Source organism: Candoia aspera, chromosome 7 (assembly GCF_035149785.1).
Source record: "Candoia aspera isolate rCanAsp1 chromosome 7, rCanAsp1.hap2, whole genome shotgun sequence".
Classification (NCBI taxonomy): Eukaryota; Metazoa; Chordata; class Lepidosauria; order Squamata; family Boidae; genus Candoia; species Candoia aspera.
The window spans coordinates 50,868,084-50,892,362 of record NC_086159.1 but is presented as its reverse complement, the minus strand read 5'-3'; the positions used below and the strand labels follow the sequence as shown (position 1 = coordinate 50,892,362).

The 24,279-nt window shown below is 37.1% G+C and overlaps 1 protein-coding gene across 2 annotated transcripts in view; it reads right to left on the bottom strand.

Annotated features, from left to right (window-relative positions):
• Nucleotides 1-24,279, bottom strand: part of NELL2 (neural EGFL like 2) — a 133,013-nt gene that overhangs the window by 81,030 nt on the left and 27,704 nt on the right. For both annotated transcript variants that reach the window (XM_063309386.1, XM_063309387.1), the window contains exons 4-9: nucleotides 16,821-16,994; nucleotides 16,600-16,696; nucleotides 12,529-12,601; nucleotides 12,190-12,272; nucleotides 10,298-10,426; nucleotides 9,031-9,133 (exon numbers count right to left, since the gene is read on the bottom strand). In XM_063309386.1, coding sequence (XP_063165456.1) covers nucleotides 9,031-9,133; nucleotides 10,298-10,426; nucleotides 12,190-12,272; nucleotides 12,529-12,601; nucleotides 16,600-16,696; nucleotides 16,821-16,994 — 659 coding nt within the window. The remainder of the gene's footprint in view (nucleotides 1-9,030; nucleotides 9,134-10,297; nucleotides 10,427-12,189; nucleotides 12,273-12,528; nucleotides 12,602-16,599; nucleotides 16,697-16,820; nucleotides 16,995-24,279) is intronic.

Genomic DNA, 24,279 nt, shown 5'->3' with positions numbered 1-24,279 from the left:
TAGGCCTTCTATCTGCATTTTTTTGGCCACACAGGCACTGAATTTATTTATTTATTTATTCAATTAATTCATATAGCTGCCCATCTCAAACCAGTGACTCTGGGCAGTGAACAATCATAAAAACAATTAAAACAAACACAATACAAAAATAAATTAAATACAAAGAACAGCCAAGAGATATTATAATCGATTGAAGCACAACCAGGAAGTGGGGTCCTTCACACACTCAGGACCCCAGGCCTGGGCACATAGCCAGGCCTTCAAGGCCTTCGCAAAGGCCAGCATGGTAGGGGCCATCCTACTCTCCGGACGTAGGATGTTCCAGAGGGCAGGCGCTATGGCAGAAAAGGCACATCTCCTGGTGCCTGCCAGCCAACATTCCTTGGCTGACGGGACCAGGAGCATGCTCGTCCTGCCAGACCAGATTGGACGGGTAGAAACAACTAGGAGAAGACAGTCCCTCAGGTAACCCAGTCCCAAACCATGAAGGGCTTTAAAGTGACAACCAGCACCTTGAATTGCAACTGGAAACACACTCGCAACCAATGCATCCCCCGAAGCAGTGTTACACGTGCTGAGTAGCTGACACCGTTTATAACCCTTGCAGCTGCATTCTGTACCAGCTGAAACTTCCAAATGCTCTTCAAGGGCAGCCTGGACTATGTGGGTGTTTTGTCTTTATACAGCATGTTCCTTCTCACACTCTCATATTTCTCTTCTCAGTTGAACATGTAACTATATCCCATCACTTGAGGCCTAACTGAAAGCTTAATTTCAAGAATATTTTGCAATGTTATTGAGGCACACCTAAACACCCACACAAGACTTGATATGGTGGCTAAAGATAGAGTTTGATTATATTGATTAATTGTACATCTGTTTGTAACATAATGTTGACAATTCAATACATAATTTTATATACTGAGTATTGATCTGCCTCTTGGAAAGCATGTAATAATTGGAGCTGTACAGGCAAGATCAAACCAAGTGCCAGCTTCAGTTACCTAGATGATCATTCATTCATTCATTCACTCATGTATTAAATTATATCCTGCTTTTATTGCATAACTCAGGATGACATACATAATGCTTTCTCTTCCTATTTTTTCCACAACAACTCCCTGAGGTAGTCAGGCTGAGCAAGATTGGCCTGAAGTCACACAGCTGATTTCCATGCCTAAAGGAGGACTAGAACTCAAGTCTCCTGATACCTAGTCTAGAATCACTATACCAACTGCCTCATATCTAGATCCTACTTCTTGTTAGTCAAACTTGCAGTATTCTAATTTTTTACACAACTGCAAACACAACATAATTTTCTTGTCAGGTACTGATTTTTTACCAAAATATAAATCACACTTTGGATTCAGAAATTTTAAAAGCGATGGATACCTTTCAAATCATGATTTCAAAATAACTGAGCTGCTACCATGTCATTTTGGTCAACAGAAATTGCTCCCTAATAAAAGTGTTTAGAATTGCAGCTTAATCCACAGGGGGAAGAACACAATTGGAGGACCTCATTAAGAATAATGGAGCTAAATCAGCTTAAATCCAAAGTCTCTGGCTGCAAATGAGTCAACAATCATATACAATGAATACATGTAGAAATTATATCCATTTCATTTTTTAAAAGTCAGTATTCCAGCCATATTCACTTCACAGAATTCAGTTAGGTTGCTGTTTTTATTTAATCTGACAAGAAGATTGAAATTTTCAAATCCCTTGTCAATTTTCTCTTTACAGTGAAGGTACATCCCATATGAAAGGACTTGTCAGTTTCATAGCTATCCTTTGTAGTTTTCACACACCAACTGGGTACAGTAATACACAATTAGCACTTTACATTTCTGAGCCTTTGATAGAATGCACAAATCTTTGCATGCATGGGTTGATATCAGAAACATTTTAATAACCATGCGTTAGGTATCTGCTAAATGTATCCAGCACCATGGGCTAAACAGCAGAAGAGCATGCCTAAATGAATGGCCATGTTTTACACATTTAGCAGTCATGAATAAAATACTTGATTTCTTTCAATCACAGAAAATGTAGTTTTTTCATATTTTTCAAAGGATTTGTCACTCATGTATCTAATCTGTTCTTATACTCTAACTTATATGGGCATTTCCTTGAGTGCACTATTTCACTTCATTAGCTTCTGTTATGAGATCACATTATGGTTTTCACAGAGACATAATGGTTTCTTGTGAAATATTGATTAAAAATAAAGAGCACAATAAACCCAAAATTCTTGTATACACAATAGAGAACAATGGGGCAGTAGTATCTGCTTGTAATGCAAAGAAAGCAGAGTTTAACATCAGTGACTTTGTACATTACAAAACAAAAAGCTTCACCACAGAGTTCAGGAGCTTCACCCTCCTACTGATTAACTGCAACAGATGGAGCTTAAAAGAACCACATCGGAACGGAAAACCAGTGATTTCACATTTTCTGAAAACAGCTTTTCAAAAAGAAATTTCATAAGCAAATCTGCAGCATTTTTTGCTCATAAAAGATGCAGGATAGATAAAGTGGATATTTGGATATTGTTCTAAAATATATCTCTGCTTATCCCTACCATTTATTGGATTTCCTTATACGTTCTGCCCCCCTCACATCATTTAATAGTAAACTAAGAACAAAAATACCAATTTCCAAAAACCTATTAAGTATATGGATCACAAAACCCCTGGCAGTTTACAATAATAAACCAAAGTAAAACAATAGAACTCTCTGAACAGTACCCTAAAAATAAATTAAAGACTACTATAAAGAATTGCAAATAAAGGCCCACCCCACCTACCCATAAGTGCAACATAAGCAGCCAATCAGATCCAAAGGCCTCTGGAATAAAGTCATGTTCATTTCCTCTGTAAATGCCAGGAAGATACACTCTTGGTCTGTGACAGAGATTACTGCAAAGGGACAGAGATGCTACCACAAAGGTTGGCTTCCCCACTCCCATCTCACAAGGATGGAAACCTTAGCATCCTGCCCTCCGGGTTGAACATTAAGGGTGGGCAAGGAGGAGGAGACAGTCCTGAAGACACTTGGAGCCAGCATGTAGGGTTTTTTTATAGGTCAAAGCAGCACTTGGAATTTTGTTCAGAGATCTATTGGTAACCAGGTCAATGCCCATAAAGCCAGTGCCATAGTGGGGTTTAAATATGGAAGTGACATACAGTATATTTGCCTTCCAGATACCTCCATTACAATTCTCATCATCAGCACCCCATGCCCAAAATAGAACCCCACTTTGTCATTGGATGACCTCCTATGACCTTCCAGAAGGTCAGGAAGCTAGGTAGTTAGACCTCAAACTCCCAGAATTCTCTTCCCTTTTTTAGGAAAATACCATTCCTTTCTGATATGAAAAATATCTGCCATCACAGATCCAGAGTTAGAAATTTTAAGCTTATTTGAAAAGGTGGAAACAATTTCTCACCCCTGTCCTTTTCCCTTTTCTTCCACTTCTTTGTTGTCCAAATTTTAAATATATGGTAAACAAGATTAATTCAAAGAATAGAAAACTAGAGGAGTTTCTTAATTACTGATGGCCAATCTTTCTCACTAGTCTTATAGAGTTGGTTACAAGTTCCAACTTAATTTCAGATGAAATTTGTAACCATATTTCTTCTTAATCTCATGAAATCTTATCAAAGCAGAATGTTAACAATATCATTTAAAATAAAATATTTTTCAATGTTATTCAAAACCTTGGTATCATACCTAACAGACAAATTCCCTTGAGTCTTTAAAAAAGTATGGTAAGGAGTAAAAAGTATGGTATGAACCAACTCTTGGTTCAGCATGAAACCATGCTCCTGGAAACACTGAAGAATCAAGTAAAGGCTGCTCAATGCTCAGCAGATGATTCCATTACACATTTATTTATTTATCAAATTTTATCACCATGTATGTGTATTCCAACAACTACTCCATTTATTTTTTTCTAGATGCAGGTATGTTCTAACGTAAAATTATTTTACTTTCACTTCAGTGTTCACAGTTACTGACTTGTTTAGCATCTAGAATATATGCTAGACCAGTTTTTCTCAACCTTGGCAACTTTAAGATGTGTGGACTTCAACTCCCAGAATTCCCCAGCCAGCATGGCTGGCTGGGGAATTCTGGGAATTGGTCCATATATCTTAAAGTTGCTAAGGCTGAGAAGCACTGTGCTAGACCAATGAATGAACACCCAACATCCTCCAGAGAAAAACCTAATTTAGTTAGTGTTTTTTTTTCGTCAGTTACTCGGCACTATCAGACTATCTGTCCTTTTTTTAGTTTTTCACTGGATCATATTCAGATATATATAATATGAGGTTGTCCTCTACAATGCAAAAACCTTCCTGGCTAGATTGCCCAATCTTTCACCTGGCTCATCAGCTGAAACAGGATAGCTGATTTCAGTGCTTGTAGGCTATCTTGTTCATTGCTTCTAAGAGTTTGAAACATATATTCAGTAATTTTACTCAAATATCTCCCTGAAAATTAGATGTACTCCTTGGGGATATTTATCTAAAACAGTCCCAACTTATAGAGGTGTAAGACAAGGTTGCATATTAGCTCTTCTACTTCTTAATCTATATTTAAATCCAATAATCCAAACACTTGCTGTTTCAGCCCATCACCTACCTATTTTAGCTGATTGTGTGATTCCAGAATTACTGTATGCCAATGATGTACTGTAGTTATTATGTCTACTTCATAGGTGGGAATGAGAAAAACATTTAGGGCACTAGCTTTGTTCTCTACAGAACAAAAGCTATCAATAAACTATCAGAAAATCAAAGTGTTAGTGTTTGCCTGACATTATCATAAAGTTCACAAATGGCAAATAAATGGGACTCAAACTGAACAGGTGCACACCTATAAATATCTTGGTGTGCAGTTCCGTGCTTCTCTGACCTGGAATGCTCTTTTTTTTCAATTGGGCAAATATCACACAATGTACCTCTACAGCTATCATAAGATTTTACCACTCAAAAGGAGTCCCTTATATTCCTGCAGCTTGCAGGATTTTCCATGGTAAGGTAGTCCCTCAGCTTCTTTATGGCTCCCAAATTTGCTTTTGCAAAGCTTAACATTCTTGAAACGATACAAAATAACTTTATTCAAGCCATATTGATGGTTCCAAAAATTTAAGCAAGGTGTCACACCCCAATATTATCATATTCTTCCAAAAAGGCTTTGTTCCAGCCTCCTATTTATCATCCATTACGATTCTGAGATTTCCTAAGACCTTCACTTTAGCCAGGCTGGATGCATTGCCCTCAGCAGTCCTTTTTGGATATTTTAAGGGTACTCCTATGTACCTTTAGTTATGTTCATGTAGTGATAGCTGAATAGAAATTCTAAGCCACATACTACTATGCTGCTCCCTATATAAGATCTTCTAGACAGATCTTCATTTATCCGATCTTGAAGAAATTTCCAGGTAGGGAGTGTGATTTCTGTAATGTTATTTATTTCAGACAAGGACTCAAAAATACCTTCCCAAGTCAGTTTTCTGCTACCATCTGTACAATATGCTGCACCATTAATTAAGTTTGGAACATCTTATAATACTATTTTTATTCTGTTTTATTTTATTATATCTGCGCTTACTTATTTTTAGATCCTACTATACTTGTTTTTCTCATATACATACATACATACATACGCATACTGTAATGTATAACATATAATCATACATATATACATATATATGTGTGTGTGTGTTTGTAACTGTTCTACTATTAGATATTTTATTGTATCTGGCCTTAGGGCTGTAATAAACTGATTTGATTTGGTTATCATGTTTATCATTTACATATTTATATGTACAAGTATGCAGAACTGCTATTGCATATTAAAAAAAGCTTAGAACATGTGATGATTATAAAGATTTAATTTGATACATAGCAATGTATTATTTTAAAAATAATAATTTTGTGTCTTCAAATCAGTGTTGACTCCTGATGACTGCCTGGACAAGTCCCTGCAGTTTTCTTGGCAAGATTTCAGAAGTGGTTTGCCACTGCCTTCTTCCTAGGGCTGAGAGAGAGTGACTGGCCCAAGGTTACCCAGCTGGCTTTGTGCCTAAGGTGGGATTAGAACTCATGGTATCCTGGTTTCTAGCCTGGTGCACTACATATAAGTAGCTGTATGATATATTGTAGAGGAGACGCGGTGGCGCTGCGGGTTAAACTGCTGAGCTGCCGAGCTTGCCGATCGGAAGGTCGGCGGTTCAAATCTGCGTGACGGGGTGAGCTCCCGTTGCTAGTCCCAGCTCCTGTCAACCTAGCAGTTCGAAAACATGCCAATGTGAGTAGATTAATAGGTACCGCTTCGGTGGGCAGGTAACAGCATTCCATGTAGTCATGCTGGCCACATGACCACGGAAGTGTCTATGGACAAACGCCGGCTCTTCGGCTTTGAAACAGAGATGAGCGCCGCCCCCTAGAGTCAGACACGACTGGACTTCATGTCAAGGGAAACCTTTACCCTTTACCTATGATATATTGTACATTTAAATAAGTTTAGAAAGAATAGAGATTTAATTATAAATCTCTACTGTATATTGTGAGATTTAATAGTTATAAGAACTATAGACTTTTGTGTAATAGTATGGTTTCTGTTGCCTTTGCATATTCCAATCAAATACAGAATTCATTTTATCTAGAAAAAGAAGCCAAGAAAAAAATTAAGTAGAGAGTAATTAGATATTGCCCTGATTTATTCAAGAAGTAAAGTAAAAATAGTAAAGTAAGTTTAGTGTATATGTGTGATAATATATATTCATAAAGAAAGAAGGGGGAGAGAGGAAGGAAGGAAGAATGTTGCATTCAAAATTGTCATGAGTAAGGATGGCGAGCAGGGGGCTCCCATCCAGACTGTTAAGCGCATGTGTAGCACTGAGGAATTGGTCAGCCATTCAAAGAGACACAGATCGGGACCGCCTTAACCTTTGGGGTTTATATGTCTGGGTTTTTCCCACGCTTCTTCAGTTTGTTAGGATTCCTGTTATATACTAGCAATAAACATTAGAGACCAGTTCCTTGTCTCAGCGTGTTTCCTGGCTGTTAGGACATCAATCCTAACAAACTCCTACTCCCATCGAAAGAGAAATTAAGGAGAGACATTTGGAAATGTCTTCAGAAAACCAAGAAATGCGGCTCGCCATCCAACAATTGGCAGCAGCCCTGCAACAACACCACCAACAAGTAGATCTCCAAATCAACACATTACAAGCTGCCATGCTACAGTAGTTACAACAACCAGTTCCGATTAACCCACAACCGGCACCAGCAGCAGCTCCGCCAATAGTCTTGAGATCCCAGGGCAGTTTACCAGAGAAATTTGGAGGAGTACGAAGTTGAGGAAATTCTGGACTCTAAGAAGAGGGGAAGGGGCATCCAATATTTCATACACTGGAAAGGGTACCCTGAGGAAGAGCGCACATGGGAGAATGCCAGAGATGTGCATGCACCAGCACTGGTTCATCGTTTTCATCAGCTTTTCCCTCACAAACCCAAGCCTCGCACTCTACCAGAGATTCCTCTTTCGGCTGAGCAGGCCAAAGAAGCCCAAGCAGAAGAGTTCGTGAGTGTGCACCTTCCCCCCCCCCCCGCCTGAAGCCTTCACTCCAGTTACAGAGGAGGTGGGGGAGCCGCAGCCCTCCACCTCGGGCTTGCATTTCCCAGGGGGGAGGGGGGATGACTTTTCTAATTATCTAGATGTTTTCCAGCAGCAGCCACCTGGCCCAGAAGCGTTATCAGACCTGGAGAGCAGCACTGATTCGTCCGTGGAGGAGTTTTCCTTTGAAGACTTTCTATCGTTGCCCAGTTCCCATGGGACCTTAGAAGCAGACAGCACATCTTATCAAGACTCTGGAGGGGAGGGGGCTGAAATGGAATGTGAATCTGGAGGGGAGGGTGATGTCATGAGTAAGGATGGCGAGCAGGGGGCTCCCATCCAGACTGTTAAGTGCATGCGTAGCACTGAGGAATTGGTCAGCCATTCAAAGAGACACAGATCGGGACCGCCTTAACCCTTGGGGTTTATATGTCTGGGTTTTTCCCACACTTCTTCAGTTTGTTAGGATTCCTGTTATGTACTAGCAATAAACATTAGAGACCAGTTCCTTGTCTCAGCGTGTTTCCTGGCTGCTAGGACAAAAATGTAACGTTCTGAGAAATTTAATGCATATAATATAAACCATTTTACCCATGATAACATGTAATAAAAATATTTATATTTAATTATTACCAGAAAAGTAATTCATATTGCTGAAATTAAGTAGAAACAACATTGCTGAAATGAGGGTTTAATCCTAGTAACAACACAAACTATACAAATCTACACATATATCTAAATTTGACAGAAGTAGGATTGCAGACTTCTGCTTTTTTATATTCCATAAATTTGAAATGATTTGCATTTTAAAAAGTATAGAATGATATTAAAGAAAACAATTAGGCAGAGTAAATTTTTCTTAAGGATAACTAACATTATTGTCCCATTTCTAAAGCATTCTAAATCTCACATATGCATACAGAGATAATATCAAGCACAAGAAAGAGTGTTATGGTAGCTTAAAGACTAGCAAGTTGTGTTTTATGTTAAAGACTAACAAAGCTACCTTTGTTAACCGCAAGGAGTAGAAACTGGCAAAATATCTAAATTTTATGATATTGGATTTCTTCCAGATATTTCCTTTAAGAAAATGATGGTATTCAATGGATCAATCCACGTACTAAACAGTCATAACCAGAAGCCCATTGGACATGACAGATGACAAATAAGCCATTTGACTTTAAGCTTGGCTAAACTGCCTATATATTCACTTAATGCAATATCTATAAACATGCATTGTGAACACTTGGTACCAATCTCACCAATAATAAAATTATATTCTGGTTTAGTGGTGAAAAGTGAAAGTGAAAGTGAAAACCTGAGACAAATGCATAGGAATAAAGCGTTATATGTTCTATAATATGGAATAAATACTACATATAAAAAAATATAAAGACTTACGTTGACATTCCTTGCAGCACTTGCCATCAACATATGCAGGCGCAGAATTATGAGGGCAATCAGAAAGTGGGCAAATCAATGCTTCACATTGGATAGTACCATTCTAAAAAACAAAAGCTTATTTTAAAAATAATTGCCAGAACATGGTCTAATGAATTGGGTAGTTGCAGACATGGATTCTTTGAAACATATTATTATCTTATATAAAAAATAATTATGAAGGAAACATTCTAGAGTCACTTAGATTTCTAATAAACCATTTCAATTATTTCTAAAGCTGTTCCAAATTCTATCATTTGCAAAGAAGATGCTACCAGTTAAGTACTGTAACTTGGAAGACTATTGATGTATGAAAAGCCATACCGAATAAAGATTTTCAGGTGATTTCCACAAATCAACTATTATATCTATCTTATCTTTTCCTATATCTCTGTCTTTGCTCTATCATGTTTGTAAACTGCAGAGGAGTAAATATGCAGCTACAAAGTTCTTGTAAGCATCCATTTAGACAAGAAATCAACTAATAGTTTGAGAAGATAAAACACAGCTCTAAAACAAAACTCTCTTGGACACCACTAGTAGAAGAGGATGGAGATGAGAGTAGCCACTCTCACCAATATAATGCCTTAGATTAACATCATTGTGTACATTTATTTGAAGTACACTTTTCTTACATGATTAATAATAATTGCATAGTCCAGGTAAAATCAAAGATTTTTCTTGCTGGGAAATCCTTGTGAGGTCCAGCAGCCAGATATATAGACTATTTAGCCGTGAAAAGTAACGTTGCCAGGGGTGCACCACAAGGAGGCTAGTCTACATTGCACCGAGTTGGGCTGAGAGAAGGTGACTGGCCCAAGGTCACCTAGCCGGCTTTCATGCCTAAGACGGGACTAGAACTCACAGACTCCTGGTTTCTAGCCCAGCACCTTAACCACTAGACCTAACTGGCTCTCATTACATAAAAGTATGAGGGACCCTTTTAGAAGAGAAAATACAACTGAAATTACTGTATAATGTAAATAAATTCCTTCTTATACAAATTTATTTTGTTCTAGAAAACAAGACAGCATGCATATGATTTCGTACCATAGGCTGGCCTAATCAAGTGATCTAACATGTATTCTGCAAATTTTTTATGACCAGTATGATTACTTTCGCTTTTAAATGATTTGGTGTGGGAATTTTTTTTTTATCAAAACACAAACATTTTTTTTATGACTGCACAATTAGGGCCTTGAATGCTTTTTTTAATTTACAGTCATACCATGCAAGTGCAGTTCTTACAGCCATCTGTCCAAGATTCAAATTCTCTGTAGCTGCTGCCCTTCATAGTGCAGGTTCTTTCACAATAGCACTGATCCAGCTTATTCATCCTCTGCTCAGCTCGGGACAGCTAGGTACATGTTTCACAGAAAGGGATTTGTTAACCAAAGAAAGAGTTCCCATCACAATTAAGCCCACTATATTATGAAATACATCTTAATTAGCAGAATTTTGCTAAATGTGAAAACAGGAATTTAGATCCCCGTATGAAACTAAAAATAAAAGCAGTTAAGGAAACTGTGTTCTATGGAATGAATGAGGAAAGTAGTGTGGTTATTAGTTCCATGCATCGTGTATAATGCATAACAGACTGTAGGGTTATCTTTGCTTCAATCTTTAGTTATCCTTTAATGAGCAATTTTATCTTCATTTGTACTCATATTTATTTGGGAGCAAGGACTTCAAAAATCAGTGAGTTCTACTGAAAAATAGATTTGGGATAAACATGGATTTTTCATCTATATGTTTTCAGAAGAATTTGAACAAAACAGTGGCTTGAGGTGGTGATAAGAATACGAAAGCTTCTTATGGCCACTAATTTGAATATGCTACATTATCAGTTATGACAAGTACCTTGCAAATAATTCTACATTCAACACTTTATATTTTGCAGCATGTCTGACTGACTGTTAGGAGGAAATGGAAATTGCTCTAAACTTTATGTTAATATGTTAATCATGCCTGGGGCGGGAGGGAAAGTAGTCATTTCTGGGGATGGCTAGCCTCGTAGAAAGACCCTGCTCTGCTTGCAAATCACAGAGAACTTTAAGCCATTGGGTTCTTATTATGTTTATTTTATTATGTATTATAGTATTTTATAGTTTTATATTTCTTTTATTTATGTTTTACTGTAAACCGCCCAGAGTCCCTTGTGGGAGATGGGCGGTGATAAATTTGATTAATAAATAAAAATAAATAAATAAACATTTTAAGAATAGCAAATTGTACAATTGTGTGCCTATGTATTTTGTTACTTTTCATATGTACTAGATGTTTTCCGTATTTCATACAATATTTTCTGTATATATTGAAAATAAAATTGTGTTAATTAAATTAGAATATTCTTTCTTCCTTGTTTATATAATAATAAACAGATCAGCAACCAATTAATACAGTTTACAGAGATAACTTCTGTTAACTTGTTCTCTTAATTTTTTTGCTTTTAACAGCAATTTTACCCACAATTAAACTTCATGCACTTAGCAAATTTCTGGTATATAATTTATGCTATGTAATTGTCATTCCAGGTAGTTCATATATATAATAGCCACAGTAACAGTAATAATATAATCATCTAATTATATACTATTAAGCCAAGAAGACCAAGCTATTAGGAATAGTTTGAACATGTGTGTGTGTGTGTGAATTCTTCATATAATAATGCTAAAAACAAATAATATATTTGTTGAATCAATCATATTACAAATTAAGATCATCTTCCAGAACATTTGATATTGAAAATGTAATTTCATTCACCAATTTAAACTAACATCAACAATGTTACAACACTGTGAGTAAATCACCTGAAATTCCAAATGAAAAGAATACAACAATAAGCCTATGTATATGTATATGTATAAAAATAAAGAATAGTTACATTCCTGGAGCAAAAATATTTGTTTTACATTTTGGAAGTGATCCCCTTAAATTCAGTGGAATTTACTTCTAATTAAAGAAGCTTTACTTAATGTGCTAAGAAGTACTAAGTACTTATTTGCAATAAACTTAGATTTGGAGTAAAAAATTACAGTGCAAATCAATTTTTATTGTTGTTCAGGTGAAATAAGTTAGTGTTATTCAGTTCACTGAAGAGCTTTCTGAGGAGCTTATTACCTTTGCAGACGTTTTGGCTAAAATATCCTGCAACTCCATTATTTTCTGCACAAGACCATGGAAGTCATTACATGTTGGGCATGCTGAAATTACAAACATTGCATTGATCGCACTGCACTTCATTTAAGCGAAAATTGCAGACTTATATATCTTTACCAAAGGGTAAAGCTTACTGAACTTAATACAAATAGCATCTCTATAGACATTCATACGATTGTCCTTTCAAGCTATCAAGCTTTCGTTGAAGAGCAATACATTTTAAGAAAAAATCGTAGCATACAAAAAATTAAACAAGATCCATCATATTGAATATTATGGCATAAAAACTAGTGGACTTACTGCGATTAAGATCTGGGCACTGAGAAATAAATGCTTGAGGCATGATAAGTAATTGCACATCTTGCATTATGCCCTGTAGCAAAGTGATACGAGAAAGTTTATATTCCTGGCAATATAATATTCCAAAATATTTCTACATAAAACTATTTGTCACAGAATAGGTATATTTTTCTGCACCTTCCTGTATAAAAAACATTTTCTATGAGATCATTATCTATTTTATTTACAGTAGCATTAGAGGGGATAGCTATGCATGTACATACCGATGCATCTATGCATTCAACCATTTTCAGAGATTTAAGATTAAATGTCAAAGTGTAATTTATCAGGAAGAGACTGCTTGCTGTGAATTCACTGTCACTTTTATTTAGTTGCCAAAGGAAAGGTTTCAAGTGACCTTTAAAAGCAATTTGAACATAATTTGCGTTTAACTGAGTTTTGAAACACTCATTAAAATAAAATATGAGAATATAAGCCGCAGCTATGATAGTGAGTTGCAACAAGTTAATTTATTTAAGAAGGGTTTAGGAAGAAGAACGCATGGTGGATTGTATTCCAAATCACGAAGACCTTCAACAATTATACTTCATAAATCTGTTATGAATAATTGTGCATAAACAAGTGCAACCAAACAAATGGCATGGTGAGAGACAGTAGGAATGGTGATTAGACAACATCTAATGACAACATCTAAAGGATCACAAGTTACCTGGTTTTAACGCTAAATTGGAATATACAACCATTGGCATATGCACACAGGCAATTGTATTTACTAATTTCTTTTTACAGAATCTAGCCTAAGTTTCAAAGGGACATTTCATCCATAAAAATACATGAAGCAATATATAGCATACAATTATTAAAGAAATACATTTGTACCAGAAAGACATGATCATATTCATAATCTCAGAGCCTGATTATTCCTGATTTCAAATCAAGCACTTATCTCATTTTTAGCAACCAATTAATTTCAAATGTTTTTGGTTTATCTGTGAAATTCAACTAAGAATAAATAAATAAAACTCTAAGTCTTAAGGGTTATGTAAATGAAGCATACAAATCTGGAAAAGCCATTATAGTGAAGTACAAAAGTGGAATAAAATGTGATAAGAGTATTGGTTTGAACAGTTATGCAAGCATTAGTTCTATCAAGTTATCAAAAGTTATCTTTGAACTGAATAGATTTTTTTTACAAATAAAGTCCATCTCCTCAATAGCCCATATATCTAAATGTTTCTCAGTCGTATTATTACTACACCAATTCCTAATCTTTAAGCACAGTCCTATGAAAGAAGCATTCCCCTTCTCACTCTTTCTTTCTGGTTAATGTTGCTCATCTTTATCTTTTATTTCTAGCCACTAGAGTGTGCTATAAAATTGAAAACAGGTGAAAGGAAAGGAAAGGAAAGGAAAAGGGCTAAAAGCCAGCCTAAAAAAAATCACTATTCAAAATCTTAACTCAACCTTGGCCAACTTAGTTTTTCTAGATATTCAGACAACATGATTCCTGTCCATTCTCCATGCTATCTGTGGCTGAAAGTAGTTGCAATCTGAAACATTCCAGAGGGACTCAGATGTAGAAAATCTGACGTTAAAAATATGAATATGATTGAAGAAAATGAATGCTAATTTTCTTCCTTATCATTTATATCATCCTACAAACCTTGAATTACTTACAGGAATGGAATATCTGTGTGGGTAAACAGTTCAAAACTCTGTTATGAATCTTAATGTAGCATGCCTAACTCAAAGAGAACAACTAATGATGTAGAGAATATTTCCAGAGTTTTATGCTGTAGAAGTATTACTAAGAGATGCAAATATGCCAAATGGAAGTCATCATTTAATTGCCAAATTTTCCAAAGTATAGATTACTTAGAAGCAGAATTTCATTTACATTCTTTTGGTTAACAATAATTAGAATTCTATAGAAAGAAGAGTCAAATATAAACATTCCAGCTCAACTAGGAGACAACATCTCATACTGGATCTCCATACTAATCAAAAATGAATTATTACCACAGAATGTTTACATCTAATGCATATTCCATCTTTCTGCCTATTGGAAAGGAAGGTGCCATGATCTGTACCATTTGAACATTATGAATTATCTGCAAAGGCAATGTTGCATAAACCATGTTCTTACAGTGGGTTCTAGAGTTCACAAAGGCACTGATGATCAGTATAAAATCACTGTCCCATAGAAAAGATCATAGCTATAGCAGTAGAACTGCTAAAATATTCTCCTCTTGTCATAGAACATATCCAGTCTGTACCCTTAAGCTGCTCCTGTCCTGTCAGTTTGACTCTAAGCCAGTTTAAGATAAAATTGTCCTGAGACCGTAGGTTGCCAGGTTTTCAGGCCACCATATCCTCCCATTGGACAATTTCCTGCTGAGTTACCTTCCCCATTTTATATTTCAGGAAAGCTACTGCCAATCGCTTTCCTTCCTGTGGGCAGGTTACACTGGACAGATGTGCTTTTATATGTGTGTGTGAGATTATACACACACACACACACACACACAGTTAATGCCTGAAAATGCACAAATATGTGGACACAAATACCTTTAAAATAAAAATTACTGTTGGTCTCTAATGTCTTGTAGAGGTACTCTTAACCAAGGTTAGGAGTCTTAATATTTAAAGGAAGGTTTCTGCAGGATTTTAAACCAGCAATGTTCTACATGATAGGCAAGGTTTATAACCACTACACTATCCTAGGACTGGCTCTACAAGATACTAGGGACCACAGTAATCATTGACTCAGTTGAAGGGTGTGTCCTGTCTCTGTGAAATACACCCAATCAACATGCAGTGTTTGGCTAGAAGAAAGACACATGAGTAGACCATTTGGACAGCAATGGTTGAAGTTACAAGGACAGAAAAGCACCACTTTGAGAGTAGGAAAGGAAAGCATGTAGACAGTGAGTCAGAAGTGAAATCAGGGTTCCTATTATCCAAAAATGTTGCTGGCCCATACCGATGATGGAGCAATCTGGCAGCCCAGAAAAGCCCAGAATGTACTTTTTTTTCCCCAGAAGCAAAGGAAGATCTAAGAACATATAAGCTGTGCAATTACTTTAACAAGATGACTGCCATCTAGTCAAGTGAAGGTATCCATTGCAGACAACTTTTTATCCTTCTTCCTCCATCTTAGTATGATCTGAAATCAGCTTCCATCAACAGGCTCCTGCTGACTAGGGCTTTAGCTCAGAATACCTTAATCACACCTATAACAATTGACCTGAAGTACCGATGCTTGTCTTCAACTAACAAACCCCTTCTAAGAATGTTGCTTATTGATACAAAACTTACAAGTTCAGCTGAACCTGTTGTAAGCTAAAACTTCTTAACATGTTATCCTTTGGAATCATCTCCTCCAGACATAATAATTGGGTCTTATCAGGTATACAATATAAATATTTTAGGGAATGTAAAAAAAGGTGTAATCAAATGATTCAAAGTCCTCCATATTTATATTATATGTATATATAAATTCATGTGTTGCAATCAAACTCTCTCGTATATAAAATATACCCATCCTCAGTTGATGAAATAAAAATCAACTAGGTAATCTTTATATTAAAAAGGTCAGAAATAATTTAATCTCTTTCTGTTAGGTAAAAAAACCAAAGACCAATTGGTAGGATTGTTTAATTTTGGAGGAAATTTACTCTACAGTAATGGAATCTTCTTCTTTTTCCTGTTTATAGTCCTGGAAAATACCAGCTATGGTATTTTCAACAGCCAGATTCCGCATAGGAGGAAAAGAACTTCATATCACCTTCAACTTTAAACAACATGTAACAAAAACACATAAAAGGCATAATAGCAGAAAATCCCAAAGTGTCCAACTATTGTCCAGAGCTGAGAAGCCAAAATCATAAGATAGTCGTAACTGACCTAACGGTCCAAGGAAAGTATGTATCATACAAGTCTCACCTTCAAAGTCAATGCTATTCTCAAATTTATGTGCGCTTAAATATTTTTTACAATATATGCATTGCTTCAGCTAAAAGATCATGTCTACCTTAACTTGGAAATATGGTTTCAGTAAAGAATACATACCTTAAAAAAGCCATGAGCGCTATTCCTTTGTCCCAACCAAAATGTAGTACCAACTGGTAAATCCATATATGGCTTTTCCACCACTCTCTCATAAATTCTATTTTAGAAAAAGAATGTGGGAGTAAAATTCTTTTTAAAAGGAGGCATGTTCATCCAATTCATAGATGATCTTGAATACTGCAGCTACACGTTACTGGTACAAAATATAACTTTTAACTTACTTATTGCAGTCTACATGCAAAATCAAATGTGATGCACTGATTGCTAAGGACAGCTTGTGCCACTTGTCATCTGCCAAAATGTAAGGAAATACTTCTGTGTGTGAGCGATGGCTTCCTGAACGATAGTGCAATCTAATTTCATTTCTATGGCCACTGCTTTCTAGTTCCAAGTACCTGCACCAGAAAGGGACAAGAAAGTTATGAAGCAATTTAACACCAAAGAAACAGAAAGCATGCTTCTTTACATACAAACTAAAAATGAACACTTACTCATAAAAAGCAAATGCTACATAGTTAGATTTTTCTCCTAAACTGGTTTCAGTGTGGCATAGAATAATTCAGAATTTAACAAATCACATCATAAGTTAAGCATATAACTCCTTTGGCTTTGTCATAAATGACCCAAAACAGGATAAATGTACATTTCCATGAAATAAACAGTCTTTATACTTGAGTTTGCTGGGGAACGTGACGGCTGGGGAAGGCAATGGCAAACCACCCCGTTATAGTCTGCCAAGAAAACGTCACGAAAGCGGCATCCCCCCAAAGGAACAGACAGGACTCGGTGCTTGCACAGGGGACCTTTCACCTTTCATACTTGAACTAAATAAAATTGAATTATTCCTATTCCTAAGAACAGAGATATGTCATTGCAGAATATTGTAGTTAAAGCTAATATTTACTTTCCTGGAAAGATATATAAAATGTATAGTAGTGGTTGTATTCATACAATCTAGTAGTAAGCCATCTACAGAAGCCTTATATAAAAGCTACATGCTATAAATATATTTCTATAGATAAAGACCCAGGAGCATGTTTTATTGAGTCACTAAGCTTACTCCTGGTTACAGATATTTGACTGTATTCTATTAAAAAAAAGTTCAAACATTCTAAACAATATGTCATTACAGGTAGTCCTTGCTTAACAACCATTTGTTTAACAAGAGTTTGGAGATACGACAGGGCTAAAAAAAGTTACTCACAACCCGTCCTCGAAATTACGACTGTTGCACCATCCCTACGGTCACATGATCATGATTTGGGTGCTTGGCAACTGGTTCACATTTATGACTGGTTTGCAGCTTCTGGCAGTCACATGATTGCAAATTGCAACTTTCCCAGCCGGCTTCCGATAAGCCAAATCAATACGGAACCATTGATTAGCTTAATGACTGAATGATTCACTTGATGACTGCATTAAAAATGGTCATAAAATCAGGTCCAGTCACATGATGCCTTGCTTAGCAACTGCATTGCTTAGTGACCGAAATTCCGGTCCCAGTTGCGGTCATGAAGCGAGGACTACCTGTATTACATTCCTGATATAAGAGAATATGGCTTCATAGTTGATCATGCTGTAATTTGATGGTTACAATTAATTAGCACATAATTAGTACTGAGAATTTGTTGCTATTTTCGTATGTATTGGTGTATAAAGGAAATTAGATAATATTATTGCTGTTTACTTAAAAGAAAATAAAGCAGGGATAGAAAATAAGCAGTATAAAATAACAACAACATCTCTGATTTATTAATAGCAGCTTTTCCCAATTTTGTTTTCCTTGAAGTGTTGGATATCAGTTATATTAAATCTTTAGCCTACTTATTTAATAATCACATGAGATGAGATGCATAGCAGACAAAATGTCAATGCTGTCAATAAATTTAAGTTTAGCTTAGTCTCAAAAAGAAAACATACAAATATGGTGAGACACCAAGTAAGTTCAATACCAAATGCAAGAAGTTAGTTAACCTTAATGAATGGTTAGACAGAAAGCATGCTTTAACTTTTAATTTTTTCAAACTTTTCCTATTCTTGGTGCCTGGAGTGATTAGACATTTGAATAATTTTAAATATTTTGCTATGGGAATAAAAATCATTTAGGCTTATAAGAAAGTTATCAGAATAAAACACATTGCTGAAGCAAAAGCAACAAATAATTTTGTGGCAACTTAAAGTTTAATAACATTTAGCATAAACTTTCATGGGGTATTATCCATTTCATCAGATATGAAGGATTCTTTTAAGATGATGATAGATCATATAGCAGATGATTGATTGACAGACAGATAGAGAATCATTTGGGGCTGGAGCAATAAGGAAAAATAAAATATAGAACAATTAAGCATGCAAAGTGTCTTCCTAGTGATAGCCATTCATAACACAGATTAAGCTATGCCGCCATTCGTACTTAACCATATCACAACTTTGCTTTGCAGCCATTCCCCCCCCCCCCCCCGTTCCTCTGGGATGCCTTCAACTCATTTCCAACCCATGAGTCAATAGGCTTATGTCATTGTTAGCTGTATTATATCAAAGTAATATTCCAACACCAACTAGTGGTAGAAGCTGTTAAGCACTCATTTCCTGGAGAGAAATTGGCAATGGGAACAGCAAATTTCATACCTGTATTGTTTTCTGCCAATTCAAGGATGAATTGACAGTATTTAGTAGTGGATAAAGGCCCAAACATTTCTGAGTTCTTAATACACGTAAGAAAAACCATTTAACTCTGTTTATTCCACAGAAAATATAGTTGACTGGCTAGTTGAGCCGTTTTGTGATGAAACTGATTCTTACAATCTTATTGCAAAAGGATGGCTAACTTGAGGTTAGTCAGGGGGCATTCTCAGGAGTTATAAGTATAGATATAGGACTGATTTGTCCTACATGAAATGCAGTGGCACATTACAGAAACATGATGCCACAAATTAGATGAAAAATTATAGAAGTATAGATCTCTAATCTTATGAGTGACATTAATAGGACCTAAGATAATGTTGCCAGAGAAAAAGGGTGCAATTTGCATCCACATCTATTGTAAGACTTGGTTCCTCATTCTGTATCACTGGATTGTGGTCTAAATGTCCAACCTAGCACATTTAGGCTGGAAAGCTGTCTGAAAGCAAGACTAGAGCATTCAAGATCTTTGCAATAAGAGTGACTGGAGCTAGGAACTTTGTACATAAAAGAAATGTATCCAGAATGTAGATTAGGTTGAGGTTAAGGAATATAATCCATAGAGTCCAGATAGTCCAGATAATAATGATGTCAGCAGTGAAGTTGAGCTAGAGAAGAAACTTTCTAGAACAAAAGCTAGAAAAGTCATCCTGGAACATGTTAGAATAATGTGTAGCCATGGGAATGCCTGGCTATCTTTGTGTTCTCTTCTTATAATATGTATAGGAACCAATAATAGGCTAAAGTATTATGGTATAACTGTTGGAAGCTGTGACTGAACTCTTTAAGTAAATTAAAGAGGGAGGTCAGGAAGAGAAGCAGAAAAGAGATAACTGGCTATGAAACAGTGGAGTGACAGGGTATAGGTGGAGGGAAAGAGAAGTTGAAAGAAGTGTGGATGACAGAAGCATTAAGGTGCAGAGGTCAGAAGCAAATGAAGCTACTGGAATGCTTTAATTCCCCTTTTATACAAATCTGCAAGACAGTCTTGTGCATACATTTCTGGCAAAAAACATTCTATACAACAAACAAAAATATCAATGATTCCTAGTTTTACACATTTTTAGGTACTCAGATAAATTAATCATACTTACTACACTCATTATATTATGTCTGCTTACACTTCAGAAATAACAGATGATTGTGACATGTTAAAGACTAATCTACTTACTACGGAAAAAGCTTTCCGATACTAGAATTTAGCCAATCAAGTGCACTGGAAGTTATCCTAAAATGACTGGTATATAACCACTTTGTTGTTCAAACAGGGAGGGAGAAATTCTTGGTATGATTAGAGGCAAATGAAAGAAAGTAGAAGAAACCAAAAATTCAAACTTCGATCTATGTATAACATAACATTATACACGAAGCATTAATAACATCAGAAATACTCTGTCATTGATAAATTAAGTAAGGTAAATGAAAATGCAGCATGTAGATTCATATCACAGGTAATTTTACTTAATTATGGTTGTTTAAGAAATGCTACTGTAAACCTTAAAGATCAGGTGCATTACATTCTGCTCATACCACTTTACATGGTATCTACAGCCAAAATTAAATAATTTTTAAATATCAGCAAACCTCATGTGATTTTGTGCTTGCAAATGATTTGAATGTTGTGAGATTGGGCAAGACTTTGAGAATAGTGTCACTGCATTCTGAAGGGATTCTGCCAATTATTAATTTTGGGAATGCCCAGCACCTGTTAAATTTGCCAACCTGTTTTAAATTGTACATCTATCTTGTAAAGTTTAGATATAGACAGTAAATATCATGATATGCGCTGAATGCAAAGATTCTAGCATGAAATAGTTAAACTTTAAGGTGCCACAGATATTTTGTTGTGTTTGCAGCACGAGACCAACATAACTACAATAACTAACCTAAGTACATTTACACAAATGCTTTTCTACCCATCACACATTGGACAGTTACTCATTTGTCCAAGATACACAAAATTATCTGGTTAAAAGCTTGTACCTCCTTTCCAGAAGCATATAGTTCCTGCATAACATTTATAAACACATTTGCCAAAATGATGGCAGCTTCATGCCATCATACCCCAAGCTTTGCCCCTTTCATATGTCAGTGTGAAATCACAAGACATGCACAAAGGGGCAGGACTTACATCACAGCAGCATGATGCTGCCTTTGTCATTCCCTAGACATTCCTTCCCCCTCTCTGTAGAAGCCACTGCATGGAGAACTTGCCATTTTGAACTTGAATTTCAAAACAATGTGAATTATTACTGTGCAGATTATTGCATCTGAGCATATACTGTTGCTAAGACCCCTCAAGAACAACGCAACATTAAGCAACATTATAGCTTAAATAGTACACTGTTATTCTGCATTAAGTCTGACACCAAGCACTACATGAATCATGAACTTCAGTCATAGAAGATTCTCTAGTGAAAAACAAGAATGAGGCATTCAAGACACCCTTTAAAGTACTAGTTTGTTAACAGATGCAATACCTTGAGAGAAAAAGTAAACTGTATATGACAACAGCATTGTCTTCAAAATATATTCCTATCCAGCAGCAGTCTACTGAAATAAGTGCATTTGATGACATTAATCAAAGATAATTTCAACTTGAAATATGTTAATGTTATGCTTGAAAGTTTAGAACTACAGGTGTGTCCATCAGAAAGAAAATTGTTCACACATTTATTCTGATTATTTAAACAGTAAGGGTTTAGAAAACTAGATTTACCACTTACTAAAATTAGAAACCTCTTACTAGCAACAAGATTACACATTAATTAAAATCATTTGAGAGGGATAAGAAGTTCACATTCACTGTTGAGCAATAGCTACTAGTGGCAATCATTAACCTAAATATTGCATTTATTTATCATTTTAGTCGTATCTGCCTTATTTACTTGTAAGATTCCAATAAAATCAGACTGTACATCACCTACAATAAATTCAGTAAATTCCATTAACTAGAAAATGATACTTTTTAGATAACTATTCCTTTTCCCATGTTTAATAGTCAAAATAAGAACAAAAATAATATCTAAAAACTATTTTGGCAATAAATTCCAGAAAGAAACCTCAATAACTGTGTTATTGTAACACCCTGGTTACCTTGAGATTCTCTTATGCCGTCCCACTCCGCAGGGAGGCAGGACCCATTTGAGTGGTCCGCACCCGGCGACTGATGGACCCAGCAGGGTTTCAGAGGGAGCTGAGGATTATATCCAAGGACCTGCTGCATGATCCAGTGGAGGCCCTGGCTGCTGCCTGGAATAAGGAGGCGGCTGGGGCCTTGGACAGGATCGCGCCTGTGCGGCCTCTCTTGTCCCACCGAACCTGACACTCCATGTGGTTTACGGAGGAGTTGAGAGTTCTGAAGAGGATTAAGAGACATCTAGAGCGCCACTGGAGGAAGACTAAGACTGAATCTGACCGAACACAAGCTAGAGCCACTATGAAGGCCTACCTTGTGGTGGTAAGAGTGGAGAAACATCAGTATTTCTCCGCTTCTATTGCATCCACGGAATGCTGCCCAGTACCTGTTTAAGATCACCCAATCCCTTCTGGGGAAAGGGGGGTCAGAAATCCACCTACAGGGCCGTGCTGAGGAATTTTCTGGGCATCTGCAGAATAAAATTGCTTGGATCCATTCCAAGTTGGACTCCAAGTGTGAGACAGGGTCTGTGGAGATGCTGAGGAACGTACTTACCCAGTTATCTGGGAACAGTTTGATTCTGTTGGGACTGAGGAAGTAGATAGGATCCTCTGGGCTGTAAATGCCACCGCTTGCCAATTAGATCCATGTCCCTCCTGGCTGGTGAAGGCAGTGCAGGAGGTGACATGTGGTTGGGTCCAGGCGATGGTTAATACATCCTTGATGGAGGGGGTGCTTCCTGCAGCCTTTAAGGAGGTGCTGGTGTGCCCCTCTCCTCAAGAAACCATCACTGGACCCTACTGTGCTGGACAATTTTTGTCCAGTTTCCCACCTCCCCTTTTTGGGGAAGATGGTTGAGAAAGTGGTGGCGTTGCAGCTCCAGAGGATTCTGGATGAAATGGATTGTCTAGACCCCTTTCAGTCAGATTTCACGCCCGGTTATGGGATGGAAACAGCATTGGCTGCACTTTTGGATGATCTCTGGTGGGAGCTAGATGGGGGAAGTGCATCCATCCTGGCTCTTCTTGACCTCTCAGTGGCTTTGGATACCATTGACCATGGTATCCTTTTGGGTCAGCTCAGGGAGTTGGGGGTGGGTGGCATAGTTCTGCACTGGTTCACCTCCTTCCTCCAGGACCAGTCCCAATCGGTGGTGATAGGAAGTGAGAGATCCGGCCTGTGACCCCTCCTGTGTGGGGTGCCACAGGGCTCGGTACTCTCTCCACTCCTTTTTAACATCTACATGAAACCACTGGGTAAGATCATCCGTCACCACGGGATGAGGTATCACCAATATGCTGATGATACTCAATTATACATCGCCATCCCAGGTGAAGTAAGTGATGCCGTGACCACCCTTTCCAGGTGCCTGGCGGCTGTGGGGGCATGGATGGGGAACAGGCTTCAGCTGAACCCTGGCAAGACAGAGTGGCTATGGATTAATGGCTCCTTGGGATCTGGGAAATTGTCATCTTTAGTTCTGGATGGGGTTGCACTGCCCTAGACAGACCCAGTAAGTAACTTGGGGGTCCTCTTGGACTCGCGACTCCTGCTCAAAGAGCAGGTGGCAGTCGTGGCCAGGAGGGCCTATGCTCAACTTCTTGTTGTGTGCCAGTTACGCTCTTTCCTGGACTGAGAAGCCCTTCAAACAGTCACTCATGTCCTGGTCATCTCCTATATAGACTACTGTAATGCACTCTACATGGGGCTACCCTTGAATAGTATCTGGAAGCTACAACTCGTCCAGAATGCAGCCACACGAGCAATCTTGAGTGCCCCAAGGTCAGCACATGTAACACCTTTGCTGTATGAGCTGCACTGGATTCCAGTTTGCTTCTAGGTCCAATTCAAGGTGTTAG